At 38.6% G+C, this 12,951-nt stretch overlaps 1 protein-coding gene across 4 annotated transcripts in view; it reads right to left on the reverse strand.

Annotated features, from left to right (window-relative positions):
- The window catches only part of LOC131239376 (uncharacterized protein At2g33490-like), a 23,105-nt gene extending 12,235 nt beyond the window's left edge, over positions 1–10,870 (reverse strand). For all 4 annotated transcript variants that reach the window (XM_058237058.1, XM_058237059.1, XM_058237056.1 and 1 more), the window contains exons 1-3: positions 10,484–10,870; positions 1,079–1,151; positions 420–494 (exon numbers count right to left, since the gene is read on the reverse strand). In XM_058237058.1, the coding sequence (XP_058093041.1) occupies positions 420–494; positions 1,079–1,151; positions 10,484–10,597 (262 nt within the window). In that variant the 5' untranslated portion in view covers positions 10,598–10,870. The remainder of the gene's footprint in view (positions 1–419; positions 495–1,078; positions 1,152–10,483) is intronic.
- Positions 10,871–12,951: the final 2,081 nt, after the last annotated feature.

Consider the following 12,951-nt stretch of genomic DNA (forward strand, 5'->3'; position numbering starts at 1 on the left):
TGGAGTAGATTTTATACAATCAATACGGTGAGCCATATAAATATCAAAGGTGGACGTCTCCCTCCCAACTTTTTCCTTTGGTGCAGCCCACCAGAATTACAGGTCGCCCTGATTTTTTTGCCATTGACCTAACATAGGATTACACATCTAATGGTCAGAGTATATTTTACCTACCGCATCACAGTGGGCCCAATAAAAATTCAAGGGTTGGCGTCCCTCTCCAAACTGTTCAAGAATTTTTCACAAAAAGAATTTTACAGGAACACACACCCTTGATGATACTAGGGGCCTACTCAACCTAGTATCATCACTGCTGACTCTTTAATCCTTGTTTGATGGCAGGAATAATGAGGGTCCACCTTTTAATTGTCAACTGAATTTCAGCATCATTACAATAAAAGGATCCTCAATTGACTAACCACTTTCTTCGTCATCATTTAATGCAGTTTTCTCAAGAAGGCAGGCACCCATTTCCCGCAGCGACTCCGAAAACTCTGCAAGAATAGAAAATTTGTGTGAGGATAGTTCTGGAAACAAAACGGCCCATAGAGTGATGGTCCAAAATTAATTTATGCAAGAAATAATATATAAATAAAACAATAATAATATATAACTAAAACAATAATGCTTAGTCAAACTTAGAACTTCACTTAATGAAGATGGAAATTAAACAAGTCCTGTTATCAAATTGAAACTTGATGTGTCATGAGTTGGTCCATTGTTAATCCACAAACTTAGTTTACTAAGATCATGCTAAATCGTACAAGTTATGTGGCAGTCAAAGCTACTAAGACCCAATCTGTATTATAATGTATTCATTTCAAAACAACATGATGCTTTTTCGAAATGAAATTAATGATGGTCCAATTAAGTGTGAAACCATGTCAAATAGAGCTTTGATGAAACAACATGAATACGTAAACAAAGTTTCATAGTCTGACAAAGTTTCGTAAGTCAACGTAACCGATAAACACAGAATATGCAAAGAGATGTATGGGTGAACCTTTTTTTTTCATGAAAAGTAATAAACCCTTCAAGGAAAAGATATTTAAATATGGCATCACGTTGACGGGCATACCAAATGCACAATTTGTGGTGGCCGCAGCAGCAGAAAGTAAGCTATCATAGCAGTTTCTCATGTCATGCATATCCTGCAAAAATAAAACTCAACCAAATTAAGAAAACCTTAAGATATCTCTTAATAAAGGAATCGAAGGATGCACATTGGAACGTATATAAACTGCCCTCTGCAAATAATTCTAGTTATGTATAGTCATCATGCCCAAATATCTTTTTTTTTTAAATGGTTCAAGGCTTATACACGTCAAGCTTCATCATATGGGAGAAAAGCAATTATATCATTCTTTCGAAAATTATTTACACGGTACATACTGTTAAAAAATTATCCTTAATTTGCTCGTAACTTTTCACATTGGGTATGGACGAACTAACGAGGCATTTATGGAAGAGATCCCATGTTGTATGTTGTTTGCAAATGACATAGTTTTGACTTTTGATTAACAAGATGAGGGAGGGCATAAACACAAAGCTGGATTCATGGAGGGGTGCCTTAGAATCGAAAGGATTTAAAATTAGATGGACTAGAGAGAGTTATGGAGTGCAATTTTAGTAACAATAGGAGTGGGAATGAGGAATTAGTTAAGATTGTTGATCAAGATGTTTCCCAAAAAAATGGCCACTTTTGATATCTTGGGTTGATAATTCACGAGTTGAGGGATTGAGAAGGATGTTGCAAGTTGCCCATAGAATTCAAACGGGGTGAAAGAAATAGAAATGTGCCTCTAGAGTTTTATGTGATCGTCATTCATTACATACCACTTAAACTGAAAGGGTAATTTTATAGGGGATGGCTATAAGACCAGCAGACATGCTTTATGGGACAGAATGTTGGGCAATTAAGGAACAACATGTTCATAGGATGAGTTTAGCTAAAATAAGGATGTTGAGATGGATGAGTGGCAAGACAAGTATAGTATTACAAATGAATACATTCAAGGGAATTTAGGAGTAGCAACAGTACATAATAAGACGAGGGAGAGTAGAGTAAGATGGCTAGTCATGTGCAACAGAGAACAAGAACTGCACCAATTAAGAGTGAGTTGGTTCAAGTTGAAGGCTCTAAAAGTGCAGGGGGAAGGCCCAAAGGATGTGGGTGATAGTAGAAAAGACTTGATGACCTATGGTGTAGCTGAAGTTATGGCCCTTGACAGAGTGAAGTAGCGTAAAGGATTCATGTAGCCGACACCAATTAGTTATAAGGTTTTGATGATTATGAATCATGATGATCAAGATATTCCAAACACAGTTACGTAAAGGTAACGGTGGTAACAATTACACATTACAGGATCATAATGGGTTTTTTTTTTGTAAGAGATATGGGGTCACAATGGTTGTAATGGCCGTTATAGAAAAAAAAAAAAAAAAATAGAAAAGAGACCCATGACAGCCCTGTAATGGTCCGTTATGGGGTCGTAATGAGTAATGACTATAACAGTCGTTATAGGAAAAATGACCTGTAACAACCCTATAACGGTCCATTACAAGGCCGAAATAGGTTTTTCAAAAAAAAAAAAAAAAGGAAGCCATAATGGCCATTACAGCCCGTATTGTAACAGTAATGGCCGTGGCCATTACGACCATCGTTACCGTTGTGGAATACCTCAATGATAATACTATTAAAAAATCAGTGGTATGCCATAGCCCTAAGAAGATAATGATAAATAAAAACAAAAGAGTATGGATTTTTTTATTTTTTATTTTTAAAGGCATAGTATGAATGGAAAAGGTCATGTGAGCAGGTGACACAACACCCACAATATGGATAAGAAAAGGTAATGTGAAATACATCTCATTAACAATTACACAACCAAATTAAAGGATCATCATCATCTAAGCCTCACCCCAACTAATTGGGGTCGGCTACATAAATCCAGCCGAAATAAAGGATTCAAAGAAAATTGCATTGAAATGGTAAAATATAGAATATTGACCTGCATGATACAAGTTTTTTTTTTCCCTTCTCTTTCGGATGGCAACAAAAATTTCATCCAAAACATGGACAAAGACATTACTAAAGGGGCAAAGAGTAACCAATCTCTTGTCACTCCTTCAAAAGTAAGCCTATCAACCACAATCGTTAGCACCTTTCTAAACCAAGTAAAATCAAGTATCCAAAAGGGCAATAAGAGATTTTTTTAATGGCCTCTGGAATACAGCGTTTTAAATAGCGGTAGCGGTTGCGTATCGCTCAGCCCTTTGTAGCGTATAACGTAAATAGCGTAAGCTACATGATACTTCTATTTTTTAATTTAAAAATAGGAAAATATGATAAATAGTAAGGGAAAAAAGGAAAAAATATAAAATGCCTAAAAGATTATTCATTTTTTCAAGTGTACAAGCATGTTCAAACAAGCTATTAATTATCATGATCGAAAGCCATTCCACGTATATAAACCAAATCAAATAATTATCACATCAACAACTTTCTAAGCAAACCACTTTAATTAATAATGTTTAATTGAAACCACCAGTCACAAGTATGAAAAGAATAAAAATCCCACAGGTTATAAGTATTAAATACAATACAAGTGTCACATTCCTCAACATTAGATACAAAGAAAACTAATATATATATATATATATATATATATATATATATATATATATATATATATATATATATATATATATATATATATATATATATTGTGACGCCCCGTCACTGTGGTCACACGTGGGTGGGCACACATGGGCGGACGCTGATGTGGGCGGGGCCTATGGGCTTGGGCAAGCTACCAGTGATTGGCAAGCTACTGTGCACACAGTAGAGGCTGAACTCTGTCCCCCACATCAGAAGAGCTGTCTAGAGTTGTCATGGCTATGAGTGAGCTCCTTCCTTAACAGTCAAGACGCGTTTTAAACCCATGAGCTTAGGCAAAGTGGACAATATCTTGTGTTAATGGGTCGGGCCTTATATATATATATATATATATATATAGCGTATGCTAGACTATGTAGCTATAGCGTATGCTACAAGGGATTTATGCTATTTAGTTACACCATGTAGCGCTATGGCTACGGCTATGCTATACTACGTAACGTACGCTACGAGTGCTATTTGAAACACTACTTGAATATAAGAAAAAAGCCTCCAAGGCCAAACAAAACCTTGAAACCTACAGAAGAAACATGTAAGAGCTTCCCAAAAGGAGGGAGAGGTCAACCAAACGCAAACCACGTCTAAGCGTGATTAACTTCGCTTAGGAGCAGTCTCGCCTCCCCACAAGGCCCAGAACAAGCCACCAATATCTCTCCCTTCTCATCTCTCAAAGTGCACGATACAAATGTTCTCATGAGGCCTAAGGAAATACAACAGCATGATCTTGCAGACATGAACATCTATGAGACCAAATAGTGGATGGACATCAAGACCCCAACACTGATGAATGCAACTGCAGATTTACAGTCACATGGATTTGACGATGTAGCCATTTATAGATGGGAAAAACGATATAAACATGTGTCCCAAGACTTGACAAAAGTTTTCTTTCTTCTTCCTTTTTTTTTTTGGATGCAGATCATTTGAAGGGAATGTACAGCCAAAAAGTAAGACCCATGAACATCAACTAGATTGGTAGCTTCAGCCTCTTCAAAGAGGACACGCCACAATTAATGACTATTAATCTCGTTGGGAGCAGTTTCAGATCGCCTAACATGACAAACATCAGCCAGGTTTAAGCCTATGAGTTCATCATTTGACACTCAAGTGATGCAACTAGATCTAGACAAAACAATAGAACCAAGGAAAAAAAAAAGATATTTCAAAACTGGTGACGAGGATTATGAGATCTTTTGCAATGATGAGATACCTGTTGGGATGGAAACTATTGCAAAGCTAGACTGTCAGTTCCCTATTAGAGCACCTGAACATTTTTGCTTGGAAAATGCAACCTGGCTGATGACTACACTAGCTAAGCATACTTTGCTAGCCTTGACACTGGCCCTAGTGCAACGACCGCTAGCAGAAGCCCAGATTTTCATGTTATATGTGATATATCCATTTCTTATATCCGCCCGGGGTTTGGGCAAATGGCTAGCAGCATGGGTTTGCTCCTCACAGACGCAAGTTCAATTTCACTCCCTGCGATTTACCTGATGCACGTAGTTTGTGGGTGATTGCATGCATCCACAGGGATTAGTCTCGCCTTAAAAAGGGGCGGGGACACCCTGTCATCATAATTATTATTATTTTTTTAAAGATCCATTTCTTATTTTCTGACTGTTGAGATTTTTGAAACATTATATATACATTGTGGTTTTTCATGGAACAGATGATTCATCAACTTCGGTTTTGCTTCTTTGGCCAAGGTCCCTCTTCATAGATACCCAAAAGCATTAAAAACCAAAACATCCACAAACACAATAATTGTTGTTGTGCTCGCTGTGGTTTTTAGTTGGACAGATGATTCATCTTCTTATTTGCTTCTTTGGCCAAGGTCCTCTTCACAAATTTACAAAAGCAACAAAAAGACAAAACATCCACAAACACAATAATTCTTGCTAGGAACACTCAACTTCACTCCAAAGAGATCCAAGAAGAAGATCCAGTCCAGACCCCACTAGCAAAATCTAATGGAGGATCTATGGTCTGTCTCTTCAGCTTCGTAGCATGGCATAAACCTATTTGGGTAGAAGAGACTCAATGCCAAAGATGATCAAAAAAGAACCTTATCTGATGTTGCAATCCAGAAGAGAACCTAAATTCTTGAGGCATGTTTTAATGGCTCCAAATCATCTTTAGCTAAAGATTATGTAGCATATTTTGCATCCTAATGAATGTGATGGATGAAGTCAATCACTTATTGCTCTCACAATCGCGAACCTCATCTAGAACATCCCCTCATTTCCATGTCGCCAACCCCTCATTTTTCAGTTATTGACACACTAAATGAATAACCTTCCACTATCAGAGCACCTGAAAATTTTGCATAGGAAGAAAAAAAAAAAAAAAAAAAGTGTCTCCAACATAGCATGTTCCTCACCTTCAAATATAGTTAGCAAAACAGCAAACGGCAAAAAAAAAAAAATGGTATAATTTGGTCTCGATTGTTTAAAAAGTGGAAACAACAAAAATCATAGAATGAAAAGTTCAGATTTAATATGGTTTGGACTAAAAAGCAAAGTGAAAAAACATTTATATATGTGCATAAATGCATATACATGTTGTATATAAATAAGGTTAAAACAGAAAACTTTAGTTAAAATAATTAGAATGCCTATATGTATGAAGAACAATGTATAGAAATGGTGTTATATATGAACACTAATATCCTTCCTTTTGAAGTAATCCTCATATAAATTAATCAGTCTCTATTAAAAATTTCTTCCGCTCAACTTTATCAATGAGTGTTGACCACCAATATCTAATTTTTAGATTTGCCCCAAAACTTTTTTTTCTGAATAAAACATGTTTTATTGAAAAAAAAAAAAAAAGGTGCTTCATTCAGTATGCCCAAAAAAAAAGAAAAAAGAAAAAGAAAATAGAGTCTTTTTTGCCTATCTTCCGAAATATACGGAGTTCTAAATGTTGAATCCATTACATGAGTTCCTTTTTCAAAAATACGGAATATAAAATAAAGTTTTGCTAACTAGGCCCCCAATAGGGTACTTGATTCCAAGACTGATGGTGACATCAGATGACCAACTCGGGTGTACTGGAGATGAAGGCAACCACTCACATCACTGCAACTTTCTTTGTGGATGGGAGACGAGTTCCATATAGGGCCCACCAAGACATTTTGAAGACCCCACTCTGGGATGATGCATGTGGCCGCTTAGGAGACCATTTTAATCATAAGATTTTTATTTCGTGTCGTTCCAACCATTGGATCTTGTCTATTAGGCCATTGGGCCACCAAATCTTCTAGATCTGGGCCCCTTGGACTCTGATCTTGCTTCCTTTATGTTTTTTATTATTTTAAGGATTTATTTGATGGATGAGATTGATAATAAGTGTTTTAGTTTTCTTATTTTGGATAATGGGTCATTCACTTAAGTGAGTGGCATAGTTGTACTTATTCCGAATTTTTAATTATAAAAGCACAAGGGGGGTGGACGTCCAACCCTAGTGGAGTTATTGAGAAGAATACAAGAGAAGCTCTCTTGTGTGAAGGAATTTTCCTCCTTGTGTTTTAAGGTTTGTGAAAGCCCTCCATTCCAATTAAATTGTGGAAGGTAGATGCTTATTTGGTGGTGGATTTTCCAAGGTGCATCCTTCCTCTTTCTCTTCTTCAAAAAAAATGTATTCTTCTTCTTCTTTTGTCTTTCTCATTTTCCTTCCATTACTACCTTTTAAATCCATAAAAGCCCTACTCAATCATCCCTCTCTTTCTTCCCCTTTACCTAGCCACGTGTGGACTCACACATGCACACGCACGCACGCACGTGCGTCCTTACAAGCAGACACGTGTGGGCCCCCATTTAGGGTTTTCTCTCTTTGATTTCCCTCCAAAACTCCCTAAATCCTAGATCCTTTGAATCCTTAAAAAACTCAATTCCTAAATCTCCATCCATGAATACAAAACCCTAATGAAAATCTGAATTTTTTTGTGAAACTCTCCCCAAACCAGAATTTTGCTTGCATCATTGCCTATCTACGTGGTTGTTGTACTACCCACGCTAAATTGGAAGTCCCTACTTCCAAGTGGGCCACTCTTGAATCATTTTATATTTTTGTGTACCGCGTATGTGATAATCTACGACCTTCATACTACAAATTTGAATTTTTGAATCTATTGTGTGGCTATATTTGATTTTACAAGTTGATTGCTGAAATTAATGTGTAAATTGATATCTCATCTTGCATCCTAGGGTAGTTCTATTATCCTACATCAAAGACACCATAACCAGAAACCGTCACCATGCCAACCATTCCTAATTTCATAATTATCAATTCTCAAAAAAGCCAGTTGCCCCGCATAAGGGTGGCAACGGGCTAGGTAGCCCACCCAACCTAGCTCTGGGCCGAGGTTGGACCTACTAGCTTGACCCATGGATCGAGCTTGGGCTCAAGTCATTTTAGCCCAACCCGACCCAAACCAACCCCACTTGATATGCACATGTTATATCCAACAAATATTCCATTATAATCCCTAGGCAACCAGCTATCTTGAATGCGGACCATTGTTTTCGATACTCTAAAATGTTTATTTTTGTGTATGCATGGCCCACTTGATAAACGGATAAATTAGGAAATTCAAGAGGCAAATAGGGATTTTATCAATTTCAGGGCTGGCTCAATCGGATCAAGTCATGCCCTAGCCCAACGAAATTTTTTCTGGGTTGGACTTGGGCCTGCAATGCTAGGCCCATGCCGGGCTTGGGCCTTGGGTCCTAAGTGTTGGGTTAGGCCCCAACCTAGCTTGGCCTAGCCCATTGCCTCCCTTAGCCCTTATAATAACTTCATCAAATTTTACTTGAGGACTCATACAGAAACTCACTGTTCATCTTTTCCTTTTCCTTTTCTTTATTTGAAGAACAATCTCGTTCCATCTTTCAATATATCTCAATCTATGCCACCTATATCTGGTGCAAACATGGATATGACACAATTAGAGCTTTTCTTTTAGTGGACTTTTATATGTTTATATATCAAGAAACATCCAAGAAATAGAAGGAAGAAAAATGTCAGTTACTGTTCTTAAAACTTAAGGGAAGTATCACATCCTGTGCTTATTTGCTTTTTTTTTAACCCAAGGAGATGGAAACACTTCAAAGATATGAAGACTCAACCAGTCATCCTAAGATGTAATCAGAAGTAAAAGGTCCATGGCAGTAAGACCTTCACTCCAATTGTATTTTGGTAACTCTTATCATGACTTATTGAATCGGTTGTCTCTTGAGTCTCAAAAATGCAACTTGTGTGAAGCACCGACTTGATGCTATCCATTATTTCAACATCAAAAGTATTCCAATTCAATAGTCTCCCTTATATTTATAGAGAGAGAGAGAGAGGAGAAAGGAAAGAAAGAAAGAAAACCGATCACATACAACTGGTCGTATGGTGCAACACATGTTTTTATGCCTTCTGATTTTTTCTACTTTTTCCCTGAATATATCGGATATTTTCAAGGGCAAAATGCTTGCAAAAAAAAAACTAGAACCAGATATAGGTAATTAGTTAAAAAAGAAGTCAATGGTTACACTGTTAGTAGGTATCACAACAGCTTTTCAAGCAGATGCATGCAATGCCGGGCCTTTAGACAGTAACCATCCGACCCCCCCAAAGGACATTAGCACTAGGCTGGCTCCATTCCAAATTTCCAAAAGTTTCCTATCCTTATTTTTGCAAGTGCACAAAAGAACATGTGGTTGATTGCCATTCAATGGGGAAGTTCCACAAAACAGCTTCATCCATCACAACTCCGATTGACGCAACAATCTTTTCATAGTGATGTGATAAAAGTTCATAACTTATTCACATGCATTCAGTGTGTGTAATGGCACCACTGTAATATTGTTCCCACCTTGATTCAATGACAATAGTTAACTGTTTGAGAAGGGACTCAAAGGAGGAAACAAAGCATCACATCAATGTGCAAAGGACCTATCTACGATTTTTTAGGGTGATGGTCACTTCATTAACAAAAATCCGCAAATGCCCCAACAAAAACAAGGCAACTAAAAAAGAAATATACAAGAGAGAGAGAGAGAGAGAGAGAGAGAGAGAGAGAGAGAGAGAATTGGTGTGAACACCCGCCTTGATTGATAGCTGCACCCAATCTTTCCACTTATGATAATAAGATAGTGGGGCTTTGTACCATGGTATTACCAAAAGTAGAAAGATCGAGTGCCATTGTCAATAAGCTTGTCTTACCCAATTCATCTTTTTTTCTAGCACTAGTGAGGGAAGGCACCATTCTCGTTATCACGAAGAACAACCTAGACCATGCCCAACCAGTCGAAGAAGTGCAAAACCTAGACCATGCCTATTGGCTACTTGTTTTCAAACGGTGATTGATTAAGGGATGTTTGGGTGCCCTGAGAATGCCGTTGGGCCGAATTGATTAAATTCCAAAACTAATAGAGCAGAGCATTGAAAAGGGTGGAAAAAAACGATAGGTTGCCAAATGCATATTCCATTTCATGTGCCGCCCCAAACACCGGCTCCTTTCAAATACTCAAAAACTCGTTCTTTTCACCTGAATCAAACCCTAGAAATAATTGCATGGAATACAACCACATCCGAACTAACTCCCAACCAATGCGCCCGTGCATTTCCAAAATCCAACGATCGGTTAATCCTCGCTCCTTTTCGCGAATTAGAACTCAACGGAATCAATTTCCGTCAAAACAAGCCGAATCTGAAGGATTCGGTCTGGAAATTATGACAATTTCCAAAAAGAATGAGAGAGAGAGAGAGAGGATGTTACAGGAAACCCTAGAGCACAGACGATTGACGTACCTGCGACGCCTGTGCGAGCTCGTCGAGCTGCGCCGTCTGAGGGTAGTCCCTTTTCTCCTTGGCATCGTTCTTGTGAAGCGCGAATCCTCGCAGCTTCTTCAAAGACGACTTCATTGCTCAAGAGAGAGAGAGAGAGAGAGAGAAAGAGGAGAAAAGCTTTATGTATATGTCTGATAGAAATAGGGCGGGCTACAAAAGGTGGAGCACGGAAGAGAAGAAGATAGAGTAGGAGGGTATCGATCTGAGGAGCATCATTTCAGATGGTCTCTCTCTCGCGTTTGGAACGCGTTCGAGGTCAAAGGAGAGTAGGAGCCGACGGGGAATGTCGCGAGGGAGGGAAGGGGGCAGGCCTGCTTCGCAGTTTCTTCGTTATTTTTATCAAGAGCGTAGCACAATACCAAGGCTCTTCACGCGAGGAGAGATTGAAATGGTGAATATCCGTACTCGTGATTGATTGGCACTTGTGGGAGTGATCTCGACCGATCATTATGTGGGTCCAACTATAAGAAAGCCATATGCCACTAATACGCACTCATCATGGGGTCCACACCCATGTTGGGGAAATTGACGGCCTGGAATAAAATCACTGACACGATGTGTTCCTAGGTTGGGTGTGGCCCACCTGATGATCAAACCAGCATGGACCTTTTTTTAAGGACGGGAGTGTTCCCTTTGATACACACGTGTAAAAATGGCTCTGATTTTGTACACGTGTGCCGTGGTTCACGTTTTTCAACCTCTCTTCTTCCCTTCTAGCCGTGCTCAGTGGCCGGTGCGCTCTTTTCGGCCATTGCAGGCCACGCGCACCTACGTGGCACACGTGTCAGATATCCAGGCTGTTAGTCTGTTCCTCAGGCAGGGGCCACCAACCAAGAAGGAATTCATATGTAGTGATAAGGTATGTGCAAAGTGGACACGAAAATGGACGGTTAAAGGGATTTGATCGGTGGTCCATACGCACATCATTTGATCAGACCTACCTGAATTGATAAACGGCTCAGATATCGCACATTTGGTTCAGAGAGCAATGTGATAGGTTTTGGATTCACTTTTAGATGAATGAAACCGGTGATCTCTATTCCAGATGTACGGTGAGGATTAGAATGGCATGTTTGTTGGATATAAACATCCACGTGTGAAATCAAGTCCGGTAGGGCTAAAATGACTTGAACCCGAGACCAGACCGAACCGGGCCCAGTCCCAACACTAAAACCAAGGCCTGTTAATGGTTCTGCCCAATACGGGTACAGTAGGACCCGGCCCGACCCGAACACGAGGAGTCTTGGTCCACAATATCATGCTCCTGACCTTCCTGTTTAGAATGAGAAATGGGTTCAAATGGCAATGTCTATTCATCCGACGGCTAGGATTTAGTGATCATCCTGAGGTTTTTTGTTACGCCTTATTCAAAATGAGGACCAAAGTTTGGACGGTTTGGATTGAATCAGAAAATGGCACGTTTGATTGTTGGAGCTATTGTAATTTCAAAAGGAGAGATCCACTAGCCCCTCACAAAGATGACCATCACTTAGACCTATGGTGGTCCACTAATCATGTGGGCCATTCCCATACCCATGGTTTATAATGGCATACAAACGGTCCATATTCACTGTAGGTTAGCCTTTTGCACTACATAGAAGTCCCACGCACTTGCCTGGCTTAGCACTTGTGATGCATGTAAAATAGCGTTACGAGACGGGTGCGCTTGTGCTTGCAAATCTCTCAGCAGTTATTAGTGTGTGTGGGATTCGAGTTGCGTGTGATCACTGTCACACGGAACCGTCAAACCCAAAGTTCTGTGGGGCCCACTGAGATGACCGCATGTGACATCCACTCCATTCCTCAAGCACGCCCAATCATGTTAAGATGTGATCCATGAAACAAGCCACATCCAAAACTCAAGTGAGCCTGAGATGGAGAACTTGAATTTTGAATCTGCCTGGCAGTCACTTCCTAACGTGATATGGACAAACTTATTACAGGAGTGGATGTCACACGAACATTTCAATGGCTCTAAAGAGCTTTTGGTTATATGGACTGCGTAGTGAATACTGATAATGTAATGCGTAAATAATACGAAAATTTCATTTAAACTCTTATAAATAATACGAAAAATGGAATTTTATATTAATAATTGAATATGATAAAGTATAAATACTTTACATATTTCTTACACTCGTATAAATTTTCATTTTCATGACATTTGCAATATAAATGATGAAAAAATTTAAATCACATTCTATTAAATAGTTATTCAAAATTTCATTCACTATCATTACATGAATATAGTACATGCTCAATTATTTTATAGAACTTATTACAAATTAAAAATTCAAGTAATTGATGTTCATCTTACCTCCTTTTCTTCTTTTTTTCTTTTTTATGTACAAGTGCTTAATTATTATTTTAGATGCATCATGAATAATGTTTTTAAAAAAAACAATCAAGGTGTGTTTGGCCGAACGGAT

This window comes from Magnolia sinica, chromosome 3 (genome assembly GCF_029962835.1).
Source record: "Magnolia sinica isolate HGM2019 chromosome 3, MsV1, whole genome shotgun sequence".
NCBI classification, from domain to species: Eukaryota; Viridiplantae; Streptophyta; class Magnoliopsida; order Magnoliales; family Magnoliaceae; genus Magnolia; species Magnolia sinica.